This window comes from Scyliorhinus torazame, chromosome 14 (genome assembly GCF_047496885.1).
Source record: "Scyliorhinus torazame isolate Kashiwa2021f chromosome 14, sScyTor2.1, whole genome shotgun sequence".
Taxonomy (NCBI): Eukaryota; Metazoa; Chordata; class Chondrichthyes; order Carcharhiniformes; family Scyliorhinidae; genus Scyliorhinus; species Scyliorhinus torazame.
Window position 1 is genome coordinate 157,857,507 of NC_092720.1, and position 21,007 is coordinate 157,878,513.

Sequence of the window (21,007 nt, forward strand, 5' to 3'; positions counted from 1 at the left end):
AGAGCCACAAAGCAGCTTAGAACAAAAGTAAAAGACAGAATCACAGCCCAGCTCCACCCACACAGTGACATCATTGCAGCCCTTTGATAAAAAAACAATTTTCTTAAAGGGACCCTCACATGACACAGGCATACTCGACGGTTCCTTGCCACTTTAAGGCACACCCTGGGCGTGATCCAGCGGTGCTTCAGCATTCTGAAGATGCTGTTCAGGTGCCTGGACTGCTCTGGAGAGGCCCTCCATTATAGCACTGGGAGGGTCGTCCGTATCATGGTGGCCTGCTGCGTCCTCCGCTGCACTGCACGGCTGAAGGGCAATGTTCCAGAGGATAAGGATGAATGTCAGTCCTCGTCCGACGAGAAAGATGTGGTAGAGGCCGAGGATGGGCAAGACCTGGGCCTCGGGCAGGCATGGGAGGCGACACAAAGTGTGCGGCAGGGGGAACGCACATGGGACCTCTGATCACATCCCAGTTTGCCAACTGGCAGGGCCGGGGGGGAAGGGGGGACTGGCCAAGGCCATGGACACCACATTCCACCCCCACACCCCGATACTCCCTGGCCACACCTCGCCCCACCCCGCCTACAACCCCCTCCGTGATACACACCTGCTGCACCACGGGGTATGTGTCCTGAGCTGGCAGTGACAGCGGGTATGCTCCATGGTGAGAGCATGATGACAACCCGCTCTGCAATGAGCTCTGGTGCTCTACATCATTGACAACGTCTGACCTCTAGCACTTTCCACCATCCACCTGCATGCGAGCTGGCCATTCCATCACTCGGCCCCATCAACCCCCTGAGGTGGCGGAGATGGTGGTGGTGAGGTGGGTGGCAGCAACAGAGAGGTGAGCGTTGGCTGAACTGTGGTCCCTGAGCCTAACCCACCCCCAACCTCCACTCATTACCACCGTGCAGCCAGCCAAGATCAGCCCACCTCTCACACCCTTCTGACAGAGCACCGAGGCAATTAATAACATTGTGAACAAGTGATTAATGTGAAAACATAGATACAGATTTGTGCCCGAGCCCCTAGCACGAAACTGTGCCCTGCATCCTTGCCAACTTATAATAAAAATAATCTTTATTATTGCCACAACTTAACTGGTGTCTACTTTTCTGGACTTACTGAGCTTAGGTGTATCTCAGGTGGTAAGAGTGGGGGCAGCTGGCTGTGTTTCACACCCTGTCAACTGGGTCCCATCTGGCCGTCTTCTGGGACCATCATGCCTGGATGGGCCTGGCGCCACTCTTTTGTCCCAGGTGGCATGGTACTACCCTGTTATACCCGCCGCCCATGTGATGCACCAGGGACAGAATGGGGGAGTCCGAGGAGATTCAGTGTACCTCCTCTTCTCTCAGAGTGCACAATGCCCTCCGGGCTACTCGAAGGGACGGAGGTACGAGTGGAGCTGACCCCTGAGGCTCCCGTGCCACATGGTGCTGCCAGGCCTGGTGGCCCACTGCCATCTCGACCAGGGTCTGCATGCTCGCGGGCATAGCACCCAGGGAGCGGACCACCTCTACCTGGGACTGTACCACATCAAGCTGTGACTGTGTGCCAACAGCTGGGTGTGTGCCATGTCAGCCAGTGACTGTGCCACCTCCGTCTGGGACTGGGCTACCTCCGTTGTGTCTGTTCGGCCAGTGCCTGGGCAATGCTGCCGATGCTCAGCCATGGCCCAGCTGTGACTGGGCCATGCTCAGGAGTGCCACTGTAATCTCCAGGTAGCCCTGGCACATGGCTGCCTGTGAGAGGACAGCCCTGTTCTGGGCATTGGCCACCGGCTGCCCAGACGTCAACCACGGATGCCACCCGAGCGGTGTTGGCCTGGGTGGCACGCATGGTCGGGATCACCTCCTCCTCTGACACGTGGTTGGGCTCATCCAACTGCACCTGCAGGTGCTCGCCAAAAACCCGTCATGCAGTCCCTGGCTATGCGACTGCATCTCTACAATCGATGGGACCATCTATTCCAGAACCCCAAAACCTATCGGGAACGCAGCTAGTTCCTGGGGCCGATCTGCCCTCCCATTATCCACCACCTCGGGGATTCCTGCCTCCACCTGCTGTACCGGAGCATGTGTGTGGTGCGCACCAGATAGTATCACTTGAGCCTCTTCACTAACATGCCCAACCGAGGTGAGTATCTCTTGAATGGCCAAGGGCATTTAAAACAGCTGGGTTGGGAAATATGTTTTATCCCTGAACTCAAGCATTAGAGCGTCCTGGGATTCGGGTCGATGCCCCCCCCACCGTCTCCCCCCTCCCCCGTCCCCGTCTGTGTCGGTATCAACCTCTTTCTGGTCGACATCTGGGGTTCTGGCTGTGGTTCTGGCTGAGGCTGGGGTGGGGAGACACCAGAAGAGCCCAACCCATCACCAGCAGCCCCTGCAAGACAAAAGACAAGATGCATGATGAGACACGGGTTGAGCGGGTCAGGTGATGGTGGGGTGTTTTAGGGAGGTGGGAGGGGTGTGTATTTGGGAGAGAGGAGGCGGGGCGGTGATAGTGGAGGAGCGGGAGTGTGGGGTTGGTGTGGGCCTGGTTTTAGGGATGGTGTTGGGATAGGGATGGTCGTTGTGCTGGGTGCCACACATGTCATGGGGAACCACACCTCAATGGGGTCTCACTTCCTCAACAGATGTTGACTTCCTCATTGGCGACTGCCCTTTCTTCAGGCCCGCCAACCACATGTAGAGACCACTGCTCTGCCGCGGTGGGGGCCGCAGGTCTGACGTTCCCCTCCAGTCTTGTCCCACTGCAGTTATGGATGGCCTTCATCTGTGGGGGGAGGATGCAGGAACAGAAACTGACACTCCGAAGCATGAGTGCACACCCGGCCATGGCGGCCGGTATGGGTGCCAGCTTGTGGTGCAAGGTGAGGGTTTTGCCATCCTTTGGGTTTGGGGATGTGATGGGATGGCGGGTGTGTCAGATGGGTGTTAATGCCAGGGGCACAGTGCTGCCTATTTACCCTGGTGCCCTAAGGAGGCCGTGCTGTATCTTCCTGCACCTTTGGCCATTCTGGACAGTGTTGCTCACAGCACTGACCATCTCTGCCTCCTGCATCCAAGCCCGACATTTGGCAGCCTCCTTTGCGGGCTGGGATAGATTGTTGACCACCTCTCCTCCACATCGTCCAGCAGGGTCTTGAAATTGACATTCATGAAATGGGGTGCCGTTCTCCTCGCTGCCATATTGTTGGCTGGGATGGTGTGCATGTGGAATGGTGTATATGTGGCTGCAGCTTGTCAGCCGTCTGAGTGTCAATCGCGAACCAGGCGAATCCCGCACCCTTTCCCAACGCAATCCAATTTCCGAGTACTCTTAAAGCAATTATCTGCTGAAGGTCAGTGCATATAGCAGCTATTGCCTGACATACGTCTACTGTCCCTTTAATTCAAAAACAATAATCATTTGAGCTTTGAGAGGTTATTAGGGTGTCCTACTGCACGGTCTCCATTTACAACAATAGTTCTCATGAGGCTTTCTCTCACAACCGGAACACCGAATTCTCCTTTTCTCCAGTTCCCGCAGATGTCAGTGCAGGAAAAGCTGCTAAATCCAGCCCGCCTGCCCAGGCTGTGTCCCTCTCTTCCATCACTTACTGCCAACCCAATCAGTGAATAAATCCTCAGGCAGCTTATTATTGATAAGCTATTTTTAAAATAAATTTAGAACACTCAATTAGTTTTTTCCAATTTAGGGGGAATTTAGCATGGCCAATCCACTTAGCCTGCACATCTTTTGGGATCCGTTCTATTCCTGCACTCTGAAAGAGTTAGTCTAATTTTCCCAGCATTGAATGGTAGTTCTGTATGCTCCCCTCATGCAATTGTCTGCTGACCTTTTGAAAAGCCCCATTAAATCTTAGAGGGGCATTCTTCATTGCAAACACTCGTTCTTTAAAAATAACACTATTCTCATGTCACCCTTAGTTTGTCTGAAAAACACTGTAAGTCTGCGCATGCATTTTACAGTATTCCAAAATATTGCATGTGTGCATTTTTTTAATAAACATTTTATTGAAGTATTTATGATTTTACAACAACAACAAAATAAACAATGTACATGAATTTATAAACATAGTGCAAAAGCCGTCTTCCTCCCTTACGGGTCCCAACTTTAATAACCCCCTACTCTAAACCAAGCTAACCCCCAGACCGCCCCTCCCCCCCCCCACAACGCCCCTTCTGCTGACGATTAATTTTCCGCAAAGAACTCGACGAATGGTTGCCACCTCCGGGCGTACCCTAACATTGACCCTCTCAAGGCGAACTTGATTTTCTCCAGAGAAAGCTAGCCATGTCAGTTAGCCAGGTCTCCATCATCATGGGCTTTGGGTCCCTCCAAGCTTATAGAATCCGTTTCCGGGCTACCAGGGAATAAAGGCTAGAACATCTGTCTCTTTCTCCTCTTGGATTCCCGGGTCTTCCGACACTCTGAAAATCGCCACCTCTGGACTCGGTGCCACCCTTCTTTTCAACACTTTGGACATACAAAGAACAAAGAACAAAGAAATGTACAGCACAGGAACAGGCCCTTCGGCCCTCCAAGCCCGTGCCGACCATACTGCCCGACTAAACTACAATCTTCTACACTTCCTGGGTCCGTATCCTTCTATTCCCATCCTATTCATATATTTGTCAAGATGCCCCTTAAATGTCCCTATCGTCCCTGCTTCCACTACCTCCTTCGGTAGTGAGTTCCAGGCACCCACTACCCTCTGCGTAAAAAACTTGCCTCGTACATCTACTCTAAACCTTGCCCCTCTCACCTTAAACCTATGCCCCCTAGTAATTGACCCCTCTACCCTGGGGAAAAGCCTCTGACTATCCACTCTGTCTATGCCCCTCATAATTTTGTATACCTCTATCAGGTCTCCCCTCAACCTCCTTCGTTCCAGTGAGAACAAACCGAGTTTATTCAATCGCTCCTCATAGCTTATGCCCTCCATACCAGGCAACATTCTGGTAAATCTCTTCTGCACCCTCTCTAAAGCCTCCACATCCTTCTGGTAGTGTGGCGACCAGAATTGAACACTATACTCCAAGTGTGGCCTAACTAAGGTTCTATACAGCTGCAACATGACTTGCCAATTCTTATACTCAATGCCCCGGCCAATGAAGGCAAGCATGCCGTATGCCTTCTTGACTACCTTCTCCACCTGTGTTGCCCCTTTCAATGACCTGTGGACCTGTACTCCTAGATCTCTTTGACTTTCAATACTCTTGAGGGTTCTACCATGGTGGTGGTGAGGTGGGTGGCAGCAACAGAGAGGTGAGCGTTGGCTGAACTGTGGTCCCTGAGCCTAACCCATGATATCTGCAAACCCCTGCCAGAACCCCCTAAGCTTTGGGCATGCCCAGAACAGATGGACATGGTTCGTTGGCCCTCCCGTACACCTTGCGCACCTTTCTTCTCCCCCCAAAAACCTACTATTGCTTGTGTGCATTGAAGATACAGATCAAAATTAGAATTGTACAAGTGTTCAGAACAAACCTTTGTTTTTCAGTGGTACAGAAACTGTGCTGCTTTCTGCCCAATTGCTTTGTATATCATTGAGCTCAATCATTAATAATTTAAACTATATACACTTACTCTGGACGAAAAACATTCCTGCATGTGTCAGGCCAACAGTAAATTATTGTTTTCTACAATCCTTTTCGTGACTGCTTTCTCTGAATTTCTTATGAAAAAATATTTTGCTGTTTGCTGGTGAGATGTCGTTGCAGGCACTGTAGAAATCCAATATTCTGGAAATTTCATGTTTATCATTTTCATTCCATTATATCTGCTTTATCTTTCATTTGTTACATTAACAATCGACTTGACCATTCTAGCCATTGTGCATAATAATGTAAAATTTCGCTCAGAGATATGCAAGCTCCTATATGCAATTCTGTTGTCCATGAAACATGTTCAAGTACATAAAATCAAAGGACATACAAAGCTATACACCCTGTTTCACTTAGTTCCGAACTAAATTTTGGTGACATATGTTCCCATTCAATGTAAGCAGATACTTTACTCCATTCTTCAGCTCCTCTCTGAACATCCTCTGTGTCAGTCCATAGATACAAGTGTTGGTGCAGGAGCTGAGAAGCTGCAACATGAACCCAACTTGTTGAGTAATATAGACTGGCTCACTGTAATATATGTCAGCATAATTGAAGTTAACCACTGGCCAGTTCAACGAATGTACAACATACGTCATCCACATTATGATGAAATTGGCAGAAATTGTAAAAAGCAGAATCATAGATTTTCTCCGATTCTTCATCTCTGCATCATTCTTGTTCGTACTGTTGCACTGGAGTCCCCTCCGAACTCTATTTGCCACTGTGATATGTCTGACTGTCAGACCATTGAGCAATATAATTAATAACATTGGCAATAGAGGGGTCAGTATGCTATCAACCCACTCGTATGCCTTCCAAAAGGGGGAATTGAGGAATTGAAATTTGGGTTTACAATACCAAGGCATATTGTTAATTATAAGTGCAGGTTCACTTATGTAGTAAAAGGGAATGGTTCTCAGGCAGCTCACTACAAACATAGTAGCGATAATGACAGTCGCAGTTCTTTCAGAACAATATTTTGACTGTAACTTCTGACAGCAGATTGCGACAAATCGATCAAAAGTGAAGGCAACAGTAAACCAAACAGAACAGTCTACAGATACAAGATATGCAACACCTTTTAATGTACACACTGGAGTCATAAAGAGGAAATTAATTGGCAAGTACATGTTATTAATCCGACGTAATATGACATCGATTATAACCAGGGTGAGATCCGCTCCTGCCATGGCCAGTAGGTAGCGAGTAATGCATTTGGAGAGACCGCATTTTCCTCGGGTCAGTATCACAATTGCTAACAAGTTGACTGTAAGAAAAATGAAAGTCAAAATCGTCATCAAAGTATCATGAAAATTGGACTTAAAACATATTGAAATTTGTGTTTTCTAATTCCGAATCAAGGGTAATTGTTCCCTTATAAACAGTCTTTATTTATGGCCAGGGTAATTTGTCACAAAGGACACAGGTACAGATGTAGGATCTGTTAGAATGCTAATATACAGAAGGTGGTTTGTGGAGGAACATTTGCAGGTGACAGTTAAACCCCAAACACTTCTTCAGTGTTTCTCTCCCTCCCTCCTCCCCTTACCAAAAAAAAACAATAAGGATCCCAGCTGAGTAAAGATCAAGAGGGAGACTCGAGGGCAGGGAGAAGTCAAAAGAAGTTGAACCGTGACGTCACAGCCAGCAGGTAAGTGATTTGCTGGTGACTGGTAAGTAGTTTTTCTTTTCCCTGAGGCGTGTTGATAAGGTAAGGACTTTCTATTTCTATTTTTTTTTTTAATCGTGTGATTGGTAACAATTTTTCTTTTTTTTTCCTTTTTCATTTACCTATTATTTGATATTATAGTTGGACTAAGTTAAGCTTAAGATTAAAAATGGCAGGAGATCTCAGACCCGTGTTATGCTCCTCGTGATCAATGTGGGGGTTCAGGGACGCGGCCGATGCCCCTGACTCATTCATGGGTGGGATGTGTGTCCAGCTGAAGCTCCTGTTAAACCGTATGACGGCTCTGGAGCTGCGGATGGACTGACTTTGGAGCATCCGCGATGCTGAGGAGGTCGTGGATAGCACGTTCAGTGAGTTGGTCGCACCGCAGATTAGGGTTGGTGAGGGAGACAGGGAATGGGTGACCAAAAGGCAGAGAAAGAGCAGGAAGGCAGTGCAGGTGTCCCCTGCGGTCATCTCCCTCCAAAACAGATATACCGTTTTGTATACTGTTGGGGAGATGACTCACCAGTGGAAGGCAGTAGCAGCCAGGCTCATGGCACCGTAGCTGGCTCTGCTGCACAGAAGGGCGGGAAAAAGACTGGCAGGGCTATAGTCATAGGGGATTCAATCATAAGGGGAGTAGACAGGCGTTTCTGTGGTCGAAAACGAGACTCCCGAAAGGCATGTTGCCTCCCGGGTGCACGGGTCAGGGATGTCTCAGATCGGTTGCAGGACATACTGAAGGGGGAGGGTGAACAGCCAGGTCCTACAATCAGAATTTAGGGAGTTAGGAGATAAGTTAAAAAGTAGGACCTCAAAGGTAGTAATCTCAGGATTGCTACCAGTGCCATGAGACAGTCAAAGTAGAAATTCAAGAATAGTCAGAATGAATACATGGCTTGAGAGATGGTGCAGGGGGGAGGGATTCAGATTTTTGGGATATTGGAACTGGTTCTGGGGGCGGTGGGACCATTACAAATCGGATGGTCTACACCTGGGCAGGACTGGAACCAATGTCCCAGGGGGTGCTTTTGCTAACACTGTTGGGGAGGCTTTAAACTAATGTGGCAGGGGGATGGGAACCAGATTAGGAAGTTAGAGGTCAGTAAAGAGGCAGCAACTAAAGCCAGTAAAGTACTAGATAATAAACTCAATGTGACTAAGGGGAAGAGTAGAAAGGAAGGAGATGATGAACGCAAAGGGACAGGTGGTCTGAGGTGCACTTGTTTCAATGCAAGAAGTGTAGCAGGTAAGGCAGATGAACATAGGGCTTGGTTTAGTACCTGGGAATATGATGTTATTGGTATTACGGAGACTTGGTTGAGGGAAGGGCAAGACTGGCAACTAAATATCCCAGGGTATAGATGCTTCAGGAGGGATAGAGAGGGAGGTAAAAGGGGTGGAGGAGTTGCATTACTGGTCAGAGATGATAGCACAGCTATAATTAAGGAGGGCACGATGGAGGTTTCGAGCACTGAGGCGATATGGGTAGAGCTAAGAAATAGGGAGCGTGCACTAACATTGTTGGGACTTTACTACAGGCCTCCCAAAAGCGAGCGTGAAGTAGCGGTACAAATATGTAGACAGATTATAGAAACATGTAGGAGCAATAGGGTGGTCGTGATGGGAGATTTTAACTTCCGCAACATTGAATGGGACTCATGTAGTGTTGGAGGCGTAGATGGAGCAGAATTTGTAAGGAGCATCCAGGAGAGTTTTTTAGAGCAGTCTGTAAATAGGCCAACTCGGGAAGGGGCCATACTGGACCTGGTATTGGGGAATGATCCCAGCCAGGTGTTTAAAGTTTCAGTCGGTGATTACTTTGGGAATAGCGATCACAATTCCGTAAGTTTTAGAATACTCATGGACAAAGACGAGAGTGGTCTTAAAGAAAGAGCGCTAAATTGGGGAAAGGCCAAGTATAACAAAATTCGGCAGGAGCTAGGGAATGTGGATTGGGAACAGCTCTTTAAGGGTAAATCCACATTTGAAATGTGGGAGTCTTTTAAGGAATGGTTGATTAGAGTGCAGGACAGACATGTCCCTGTGAAAATGAGGGATAGAAATGGCAAGATTAGGGAACCATGGATGACGGGTGGAATTGTGAGACTAGCTAAGATGAAAAAGGAAGCATACATAAGATCTAGGCGACTTAAATCTGATGAAGTTTTGGAGGAATATCGGGAAAGGAGGACAAATCTCAAACGCGCAATAAAGAGGGCTAAAACGGGTCATGAAATATCTTTGGCCAACAGAGTTAAGGAAAATCCCAAAGCCTTTTATTCGTGTATAAGGAGCAAGAGGGTAACTAGAGAAAGGATTGGCCCACTTAAAGAAATAAGAGGGAATTTATGTGTGAGTCAGAGGAAATGGGTGAGATTCCTAATGAGTACTTTAGAACATAGAACATAGAACGATACAGCGCAGTACAGGCCCTTCGGCCCACGATGCTGCACCGAAACAAAAGCCATCTAACCTACACTATGCCATTATCATCCATATGCTTATCCAATAAACTTTTGAATGCCCTCAATGTTGGCGAGTTTACTACTGTTGCAGGTAGGGCATTCCACGGCCTCACCACTCTTTGCGTAAAGAACGTACCTCTGACCTCTGTTCTATATCTATTACCCCTCAGTTTAAGGCTCTGTCCCCTCGTGCTAGCAATTTCCATCCGCAGGAGAAGGCTCTCACTGTCCACCCTATCTAACCCCCTGATCATTTTGTATGCCTCTATTAAGTCTCCTCGTAACCTTCTTCTCTCTAACGAAAACAACCTCAAGTCCATCAGCCTTTCCTCATAAGATTTTCCCTCCATACCAGGCAACATCCTGGTAAATATCCTCTGCACCCGCTCCAAAGCTTCCACGTCCTTCCTATAATGCGGTGACCAGAACTGTACGCAATACTCCAAATGCGGCCGTACCAGAGTTTTGTACAGCTGCAACATGACCTCATGACTCCGGAACTCAATCCCTCTACCAATAAAGGCCAACACTCCATAGGCCTTCTTCACAACCCTATCAACCTGGGTGGCAACTTTTAGGGATCTATGTACATGGACACCTAGATCCCTCTGCTCATCCACACTTCCAAGAACTTTACCATTAGCCAAATATTCCGCATTCCTGTTATTCTTTCCAAAGTGAATCACCTCACACTTCTCTACATTAAACTCCATTTGCCACCTCTCAGCCCAGCTCTGCAGCTTATCTATGTCCCTCTGTAACCTGCTACATCCTTCTGCACTGTCGACAACACCACCGACTTTAGTGTCATCTGCAAATTTACTCACCCACCCTTCTGCGCCCTCCTCTAGGTCATTGACAAAAATGACAAACAACAACGGCCCCAGAACAGATCCTTGTGGAACGCCACTTGTAACTGATATACACAAATGATCTGGATGAAGGTATAGGTGGTTTGATTAGCAAGTTTGCAGATGATACTAAGATTGGTGGAGTTGCAGATAGCGAGGAGGACTGTCAGAGAATGCAGCAAAATATAAATAGATTGGAGAGTTGGGCAGAGAAATGTCAGGTGGAGTTCAATCCAGGCAAATGCGAGGTGATGCATTTTGGAAGATCTATTCAAGAGCGGACTATAAGGTCAATGGAAGAGTCCTGGGGAAAATTGATGTACAGAGAGATCTGGGTGTTCAGGTCCATTGTACCCTGAAGGTGGCAACGCAGGTCGATGGAGTGGTCAAGAAGGCATACAGCATGCTTGCCTTCATCGGACGGGGTATTGAGTACAAGAGTCGGCAGGTCATGTTAGAGTTGTATAGGACTATGGTTAGGCCACATTTGGAATACTGCATGTAGTTCTGGTCGCCACATTACCAGAAGGATGAGAGGGTGCAGAGGAGGTTCACCAGGATGTTGCCTGGTATGGAGGGTGCTAGCTATGAAGAAAGGTTGAGTAGATTAGGATTGTTTTCGTTGGAAAGACGGAGGTTGAGGGGGACCTGATTGAGGTCTACAAAAATTATGAGAGGTGTGGACAGGGTGGATAGCAACAAGCTTTTTCCAAGAGTTGGGGTGTCAATTACAAGGTGTCACGATTTCAAGGTGAGAGGGGGAATGTTTAAGGGAGATGTGCGTGGAAGGGTTTTTATGCAGAGCGTGGTGGGTGCCTGGAACACTTTGCCAGTGGAGGTGGTACAGGCAGGCACAATAGCATCATTTAAGATGCATCTAGACAGATATATGAACGGGCGGGGAACAGAGGGAAGTCGATCCTTGGAAAATAGGCAACAGGTTTAGATAAAGGATCTGGATCAGCGCAGGCTGGGAGGACCGAAGGGCCTGTTCCTGTGCTGTAATTTTCTTTGTTCTTTGTACATGGTTTTATATTTATTTGTGATACAGTATGAGTCAGGAGGGATATAAAGCGGGCTAACATTTAGATGTTACTCGTTTTGTACTGTCACTCAGTGTGAGAATATCAGCCTTTAGTTTTGGATAAAGCACAAACTGTGCCTGCTCAGGGTAACACGAACAGTTTAAAATCTGCTCACCATTGCCTATTTGGAGTTGTCAATTCGAACAGCGACACCTGTGGCTCCATTCCAATCTTGTTAAAATGGGATGAAGATCTTTAATACGAATCTAGTTTATTAAAAATAAATTTAGAATACCCAGGTTTTTTTTCCAATGCAGGGGCAATATTGTGTGGTAAATCCACCGAACCTGCATAACTTTGGGTTTCGGGGGTGGAACCCACGCAGACATGGGGGAAATGTGCAAACTCCACATGGACAGTAACCCAGAGCTGTGGCCCTCCGCGCCGCGGTCCCAGTGCTAACCACTGAACCACATGCTTCCCCGACAAATCTGTGCTAAACATTGCCTGGGCAAAGAAGTGGAAAATTTAATGTGTCGACGTCACAAAGAGTGATCACTGACATTTTCTATTTTCTTAAACTAGTCACGAAAAACCACTAAACTGGCATCAATTCGAATTGACAAGCGAGACTTCTGCTGTGTACGTTGATTTCAATGTGGAGTGCTAAAACAAACTCCCACTTTATAACTCGAACACACTTTAAATATTGAGAGACTTAAATATTATTGAAATATTTTTAATCTGCTGTTAGTTCTACCTCTGTGGAAGGATTTGCTCCTGTGAATGTTGATGCGTTGAACATAAAGGCATGATATTATTTCAATTTAAAAATTCAATAAAATAGCAACAAAAAAAGTACACGTAACTGATTTTAAGGAAAATGGGAGAAAAAAGATGAACAATCACACATTAATATCACTTCTTGTCATCTGGTTTCACTGCCTTACCAGCGATTCCGAAGGCCCCGAGGACCGGGTAGTAAATGAGCTCAATCTGGAAAATTAGAGGGTATTCCATTGCTGGTGTGAAACACTAATCCGTGCTCTGTGAGACGCCACACTCTAGCTGTGCATATATAGGGACTTATTGAGAGAAATCCTGATTAATGATATAACAGAGAGGAATCTCCACGGAGATAGTTACCCAGGGAATATAAGGAGGCATATTAATTGCATGCGAATGAGCAAACTGATTTAATGGCCGTTTTGCTCAGATGATCTGTGTGTATACGTCATGAAATATAAAGTTTTTTAAAAATTCTTTGGTATTTCTTCAAGAGGCAAATGTCAATTTATTTTGCTATTATCCCTGGTGTGGACGAACAGCCTAATTTATCATTGTCCCAGAGTGCAGCTAAATGCACCGAATTATGTACAACAGCCTTACTGAGTTGGACAAAGAATTTGATTCATAATTGTCAAATGTTCAGTTGGATCAAAAACCTCATTATCAATTTCACTTGTGTTGTGCTCATAAAATCAGAGAATATTTACAGCACAGAATGAGACAGTTTCATATTTCTTGCTCCTTCGATCTCTGAGCAGAAGCAAAGCAACGTGCCTCACTCTCTCGTCCTTTGTCAATAGACGCGCAATTCATTTTCTTTTCCTATAATTATTGATTTCCCCTTTGAAAGCCACAATTGAACCCGCCTACACGACACGCTCGGCAGTGTATTCCATTTCCTAGCCTCTCGCTGTGATTCCTCACGGCGCCTCTGCTTTTTTTTTATCGTTCAACTTAAATCAATGTCTTCTAGTTCTGAGGAATTTTACCATCGGGATCAAATACTCTGCCGAAACTGTCCCTCTTGTAAACACTGGCCAACTGCTTCCCCGGCGCAGCGTGGCTGGAAGACTATCCTTTGTTTCTGTCATGTTTAGTCGCCAGCCTGTCTCTCCTTTCGTTCGGTCGATCGTCACTTCCTTGATCAGTTTAAATAATTGTTAGATTGGCTCCTTCTTCTATTGCCTTTTTAATTCAATTAATCGATCATTATTTCAAACCCATGGCTGCGGTTTGTCTCCTGAGCTGTGCAATTAAATCTCCAGGATTATGTTCAATAAGACCCATGTCTATCTGTCCGTGACTCTCTGTTGCCATCCATTGCTCTTTCTCCGCTTTCAATTCTCACTCCTGCTGATTGACTTTTCCTGTTTCGAACTGTGGGGCCTTTTTAACCAAACTTCAAGTGAACTATTAGCTTAAACAGCCTCGCTCGGATGGGCAAAACCATCTCCTGAACTGCCTTGTGAGCTCTGATAAATATGTGGGAAAGACATAAGCCCCCCCCCCCCACCACTGCAATGACTGAGAGAAATCAATCTCCTGCTCATTCTGTGCCTGGCTGCTGCTTCGACTGATTGTTCAGCTTCAGTCTGTTGCTGCCCATTTATTACTTCAGGGACAGTTACGGATATTCCCTCAAATCTGGTTTCAGATTCCTGGACTTCCCTGGACCGAGACTATGTTTCTGCATTGGAATACTCTGGAGAAGTACAACACCCTGCTTCTGTCCGGAATCAGGGGCGTCATTCTCCGACCCCCCCCAGAGAGTCGGAGAATGGCCGTTGGCCGCCGTGAATCCCACCCCCGCCGGTTGCCGAAGTCTCCGAAGGGAGAAAAGTCGGCGGGGCGTTAATGGCGCCGCTGACGTCGGAGAATGGCACGGGTGTGCGCAAGGCTGCCGATTTTGGGCCTGCCAATATTCTCCCGTCCGGATGGGCCGAAGTCCCGTCGACGTGATGACCGTTCACGTCGACGTAAATTAAACCTCCTTTTCATCGGCGTGACCCTGTGCTCCAGGTTCACGCCGACCAGCGTGGAGGTGAGTGACGGCCTGGGGGGTTGGCTCTGGGCAGGCGATGGCGTGGCCGCAGTCTGAATGTGTGAGGAGAGGTGTGTCTCGGGTAGTCCAACCAGAGGAGGGGCAATATTGGATTTAGTACTGGGTAATGAACCAGGGCAAGTGATAGATTTGTTAGTGGGGGAGCATTTTGGAGATAGTGACCACAATTCTGTGACTTTCACTTTAGTAATGGAGAGGGATAGGTACGTGCAACAGGGCAAGGTTTACAATTGGGGGAAGGGTAAATACGATGTTGTCAGACAAGAATTGAAGTGCATAAGTTGGGAACATAGGCTGGCAGGGAAGGACACAAGTGAAATGTGGAACTTGTTCAAGGAACAGGTGCTACGTGTCCTTGATATGTATGTCCCTGTCAGGCAGGGAAGAGATGGTCGAGTGAGGGAACCATGGTTGACAAGAGAGGTTGAATGTCTTGTTAAGAGGAAAAAGGTGACTTATGTAAGGCTGAGGAAACAAGGTTCAGACAGGGCATTGGAGGGATACAAGATAGCCAGGAGGGAACTGAAGAAAGGGATTAGGAGAGCTAAGAGAGGGCATGAACAATCTTTGGCGGGTAGGATCAAGGAAAACCCCAAGGCCTTTTACACATATGTGAGAAATATGAGAATGACTAGAGCGAGGGTAGGTCTGATCAAGGACAGTAGCGGGAGATTGTGTATTGAGTCTGAAGAGATAGGAGAGGTCTTGAATGAGTACTTTTCTTCTGTATTTACAAATGAGAGGGGCGATATTGTTGGAGAGGACAGTGTGAAACAGATTGGTAAGCTCGAGGAAATACTTGTTAGGAAGGAAGATGTGTTGGGCATTTTGAAAAAGTTGAGGATAGACAAGTCCCCCGGACCTGACGGGATATATCCAAGGATTCTATGGGAAGCAAGAGATGAAATTGCAGAGCCGTTGGCAATTATCTTTTCGTCCTCACTGTCAACAGGGGTGGTACCAGGGGATTGGAGAGTGGCGAATGTCGTGCCCCTGTTCAAAAAAGGAACTAGGGATAACCCTGCGAATTACAGGCCAGTTAGTCTTACTTCGGTGGTAGGCAAAGTAATGGAAAGGGTACTGAAGGATAGGATTTCTGAGCATCTGGAAAGACACTGCTTGATTAGGGATAGTCAGCACGGATTTGTGAAGGGTAGGTCTTGCCTTACAAATCTTATTGAATTCTTTGAGGACGTGACCAAGCATGTGGATGAAGGTAAAGCAGTGGATGTAGTGTACATGGATTTTAGTAAGGCATTTGATAAAGTTCCCCATGGTAGGCTTCTGCAGAAAGTAAGGAGGCATGGGATAGTGGGAAATTTGGCCAGTTGGATAACGAACTGGCTAACCGATAGAAGTCAGAGAGTGGTGGTGGATGGCAAATATTCAGCTTGGATCCCAGTTACCAGTGGTGTACCGCAGGGATCAGTTCTGGGTCCTCTGCTGTTTGTGATTTTCATTAATGACTTGGATGAGGGAGTTGAAGGGTGGGTCAGTAAATTTGCAGACGATACGAAGATTGGTGGAGTTGTGGATAGTAAGGAGGGCTGTTGTCGGCTGCAAAGAGACATAGATAGGATGCAGAGCAGGGCTGAGAAGTGGCAGATGGAGTTTAACCCTGAAAAGTGTGAGGTTGTCCATTTTGGAAGGACAAATATGAATGCGGAATACAGGGTTAACGGTAGAGATCTTGGCATTGTGGAGGAGCAGAGAGACCTTGGGGTCTATGTTCATACATCTTTGAAAGTTGCCACTCAAGTGGATAGAGCTGTGAAGAAGGCCTATGGTTTGCTCGCGTTCATTAACAGAGGGATTGAATTTAAGAGCCATGAGGTAATGATGCAGCTGTACAAAACTTTGGTAAGGCCACATTTGGAGTACTGTGTACAGTTCTGGTCGCCTCATTTTAGGAAGGATGTGGAAGGTCTGGAAAAGGTGCAAAGAAGATTTACCAGGATGTTGCCTGGAATGGAGAGTAGGTCTTACGAGGAAAGGTTGAGGGTGCTAGGCCTTTTCTCATTAGAGCGGAGAAGGATGAGGGGCGACTTGATAGAGGTTTATAAGATGATCAGGGGAATAGATAGAGTAGACAGTCAGAGACTTTTTCCCCAGCTGGAACACACCATTACAAGGGGACATAAATTTAAGGTGAAAGGTGGAAGATATAGGAGGGATATCAGAGGTAGGTTCTTTACCCAGAGAGTAGAGGGGGCATGGAATGCACTGCCTGTGGAAGTAGTTGAGTCAGAAACATTAGGGACCTTCAAGCAGCTGTTGGATAGGTACATGGATTACGGGAAAATGATATAGTGTAGATTTATTTGTTCTTAAGGGCAGCACGGTAGCATTGTGGATAGCACAATTGCTTCACAGATCCATGGTCCCAGGTTCGATTCTGGCTTGGGTCATTGTCTGTGCGGAGTCTGCACGTCCTCCCCGTGTCTGCGTGGGTTTCCTCCGGGTGCTCCGGTTTCCTCCCACAGTCGAAAGATGTGCGGGTTAGGTGAATTGGCCAATGATAAATTGCCCTTAATGTCCAAATTGCCCTTGGTGTTGGGTGGAGGTGTTGAGTTTGGGTAGGGTGCTCTTTCCAAGAGCTGGTGCAGACTCAAAGGGCCGAATGGCCTCCTTCTGCACTGTAAATTCAATGATAATCTATGATTAATCTAGGACAAAGGTTCGGCACAACATCGTGGGCCGAAGGGCCTGTTCTGTGCTGTATTTTCTATGTTCTATGTTCTATGTGTGTGTGTGTGTGCGGCCGGGGGGGGGGGGTGTTTAGAGTGGGCTGGGCTCCGGGGGAGTGCCGGGAGGGGGGTCCGTGCCGGGGAGGGGGATGGGGGGTCCGTGCCGGGGAGGAGGTTGGGGGGGGTCCGTGCCGGGGAGGAGGTTGGGGGGGGTCCGTGCCGGGGAGGGGGATGGGGGGGTCCGTGCCGGGGAGGAGGTTGGGGTCCGTGCCGGGGAGGAGGTTGGGGGTGTCCGTTCCAGGGAGGAGGTTGGGGGGGGGGGGTCCGTGCGGGGAGGAGGTTGGGGGGGTCCGTGCCGGGGGGGAGGTTGGGGGAGGTCCGTGCCGGGGAGGGGGATGGAGGGTCCGTGTCAGGGAGGGGGATGCGAGGGCAAGTGAGTTGGTCCACCTGGCCAGGTGCCAGCCTCCAACAGTTGGACCCATGCGGTCCATGCCACCTGGCTGGGGGGAGGAGGGTATATGGGCAATGATGACATGTCGTCGTTCCCCTCCCCCCCACCAGGCCGTCATGTTTTCCGATCATCCAGCGATGTTGGCCGCCGTGGCGGCAGCCGCTAATGTCTATGTTGCCCTGGATGAGGAGGATGAGGAGGAGGAGCATGCCAGAGAGGCGGCGCAGGCTGCCGCAGAGGGACAGGCGGCAGCCGCCCAGGCTGGAGGGACACCTGACCGACAGGACGAGGAAGGGGAGGAGGACGTCGCGGCCCCACGGCAACGGAGGCACCCGAGGGCGCCCCGTGTGTATCGGCCCCGGCAGTCATACCAGGACGTCACGGACCGGGAATGCAGGAGGAGACTCCGGATGAGGCGGGAAACCGTGGCACACATCTGCCACCTTCTGGCACATCTGTAACCACGTGGCACTGGCGGGGGACACCCTCTCCCCGTGTCCGTCAAGGTTAAGGTGGCCCTGAACTTTTATGCAACGGGGTCATTCCAGGCACCGAGTGGGGACCTGTCCGGCATATCGCAGACATTGGTGCATCGGTGCATCCGGGCAGTGACAGATGCCCTATATGCCATGGCGCACCGCTACATCCGCTTCCCTGTGGACCGGGCCAGCCAAGATGCCCAGGCCGTGGGCTTCTCTGCCTTGCCCGGGTTCCCCATTGTCCAGGGCGCGATTGATGGGATGCACGTCGCCGTGCGGCCACCTGCAGATAACAGGGCCGTGTTCACCAATAGGAAGGGGACCTATTCGTGAACATACAGGTGGTCTGCGACCACCGCATGATGATCCTGCACGTCTGCGCCCATTACCCAGGCAGTGTACACGACTCATACGTGTTGTCGCGGTCATCCATCCCCGGCATGTACGAGGGACGCCATCCCCGGCTGAGGGGCTGGTTGCTGGGCGACAGGGGCTACCCATTGCGATCGTGGCTGATGACGCCTATACGGAGGCCACGCAATGAGGCGGAGAACCGCTACAATGATGCCCATGTAGCGACAAGGGGAGTGATAGAGAGGTGCTTTGGCGTGCTGAAGATGCGTTTCAGGTGCCTGGACCTCTCTGGGGGCGCCCTCCAGTATCGGTCAGATAGGGTCGGCCGCATCATTGTGGTGTGCTGCGTCCTGCACAACATAGCCCAGCAGAGGGGCGACGTGCCGCAGACAGAGGAGGGCGGAGTGGAGGAGCAGCAGGAAGAGGCGCAGTCCTCCCCAGATGAGGGGGATGGGGGTAATGGTCAGGGCAGACGGGGTAGACACAGGCGGGTGGCTGTCCACCGTTACCGGCTGGCCCAGCGGGCACGGGACAGACTGATAGCCGCCCGCTTCACTGACTAGATGGGCGTGGGAATCGGGTAGTATGGCCACAGACCGCACACCATGGCAACAGCCGACCACCCACACCCCCCACCCATCTACCCACTCAGCACCCTCACCCCCCTCCCCAACCCCACCCACCCCACCCGCATGCACACCACCCCCCCATTGCCGATCCACCTGCGGCACAACGGGCCGGGCTCACACAGTTGCGGGTGGACGCGTGTCTATTGCAGGCCATGGAGGATGATGACAACCCGCCCTGCGGTGAGCTCCTGGCTCCACATCGTTGGACTATGTCTGACCCATGGCCACAGTACCACCATCCACCCGGACCATCCCTGCATGCGGCTGTGACACTGCAGCGCACGGTCCCGTCCTCTGCCCAGGGGGATGTTGATGGCGGCCCAGGGGGAACGGGGCAGACTCACCAGGGGCTGAGGTAACACCACCCCTCACACACACACTTGCACTCAATGTACATGACACCCCCGCACGCTTTGGACAGAGCACAAAGGCAGCTTCTGTAGGTGTAACATTGACTTTAATAACCAAACGAGTTCATGCATGTGCCCTAGCCCCTAAAACTCACCTGTGCCCTGCACCCGTGCCAACTTACTCAGTGTCTAATTGTTTGGCCTTACGGGCCCTTTGACTACGTCTACGTGGTTCCCCAGACTGTACAGCAGAACTGGAGGTGGACTCCTGTGATTCCTGCCCTCTGACACTGGATCCCTTTGGCGGCCGTTTCCTGGGGCGTCCTGGCCTAGATGGGCCAGGCTGCGGCCCGGGCGACTGGGATGGCGAGCTGCCAGCCTGTCCTGCCCGTTGCCCACCCGATGCACCTGGGACGGAAGGGGGGGAGTCTGAGGTGTCGCGGTGTTCCGGGACCTCCCCTACAGGGGGAGCCGGGACGGACCACACCACCTCCTCCTCCCTCGGGGTGCCCGATGGCCCCCAGGCCTCTACATGGGTGGGGGATGCAAACGGACTGGCCATCCAACGCCCCCCAACATCTGGCGCTGCCAGTCCTGGAGGCCCGTGCTGGTATCGACAGGGGTCTGCAGGTTTGCAGCCATGGAGTCCAGGGGGTTGGCAAACCCTGTCTGTGACAGTGCGACGCCGGCTCGCACATGGCCACTGGTGCCGATGCCCTCAGCGATGGCCTGCAGAGACTGGGCCATGGCCTGCAGAGACTGGGCCATGGCCTGCTGAGACTGGGCCATGGCCTGCTGAGACTGGGCTATGGCCTGCTGAGACTGTGCTATGGTGTTGAGCGCCTCTGCCATCTGGCGCTGGCACTGGCTCATGGCCTCCTGTGAGAGGGCAGCCATGTCCTGGGCCACAGACGCCGCCTGCACGGAAAGCCCCAGGCCTCGCAAACCGTTCCCCATGTCTGACACCGTCGCACCCATTGCCTCCACCGCGGACGCCACCCGTGCGGTGTCGGCCTGGGTGGCACGCATGACCGGCACCACTCCCAGCTCCTGGACGCGGGTGGACTCCTCCACCTGCGACTGCAGCCGCCGCAAGCCGGCCGTCACCCTCTTCACTCGTCTCCGTGTCGGTGGTTGCATCGGATCTAAGTGTGGGTGTGGTAACTCCAGGAACCCGGGATCCATCTGGGCGGCAGATGTTCGCTTGGGCTGGGCTGCCCTCTGACCGCCCGGCCCCTCTGCTGCTCCTACCTCCACCTGCTGTACTGGGACGGCTGTGTTGTGCACACCAGTGAGTGTAGCAGACGCCTCATCACTAAAGTGCCCAACCGAGGTGAGTGTTTCTGCGATGGTGGAGGGTGTTGGTGACAGCAGTGGCGTTGTGTCGTGCTCTTCGTCCCACTCTGAGTCCATGGCACTTTGGGGTGGGGGTTCGTCTCCACCCATCCACTCTGAGTCACTGTCCGGTATTTCGTCTTCCTGGGTAGTGCTGTCCCGGGTAGGGATGTCCTGGGCAGTGCTGTCCCGGGTAGTGGTGTCCTGGGTAGTGGTGTCCTGGGTAGTGGT

General features: G+C 50.2%; 1 protein-coding gene across 2 annotated transcripts; it reads right to left on the reverse strand.

The window, feature by feature from the left end:
* Positions 1 to 5,122: 5,122 nt before the first annotated feature.
* Positions 5,123 to 13,847, reverse strand: LOC140390104 (probable G-protein coupled receptor 139). Of its 2 annotated transcripts, XR_011934555.1 has the most exons (3): positions 12,591 to 13,847; positions 11,816 to 11,906; positions 6,686 to 6,891 (listed from the first exon to the last, which is right to left on the reverse strand). XR_011934555.1 is itself a non-coding variant. In XM_072475018.1 (2 exons), exons 1-2 carry the CDS (start codon positions 12,658 to 12,660, stop codon positions 5,975 to 5,977), a joined length of 987 nt encoding a protein of 328 aa, XP_072331119.1. In that variant the 5' UTR covers positions 12,661 to 13,847; the 3' UTR covers positions 5,123 to 5,974. The 2 variants fall into 2 exon arrangements, 1 of the variants encoding a protein (XP_072331119.1); XM_072475018.1 differs by lacking the exon at positions 11,816 to 11,906 and having other exon boundaries at positions 5,123 to 6,891.
* Positions 13,848 to 21,007: the final 7,160 nt, after the last annotated feature.

Excerpts from the sequence above, each read along its gene's own strand:
- LOC140390104 (XM_072475018.1), bottom strand. The coding sequence starts at position 12,660 with ATGGAATACCCTCTAATTTTCCAGATTGAGCTCATTTACTACCCGGTC. Across the intron at positions 6,892-12,590 it reads CGGGGCCTTCGGAATCGCTG|TCAACTTGTTAGCAATTGTG; the intron begins GTAAGGCAGTGA and ends TTTTTCTTACAG.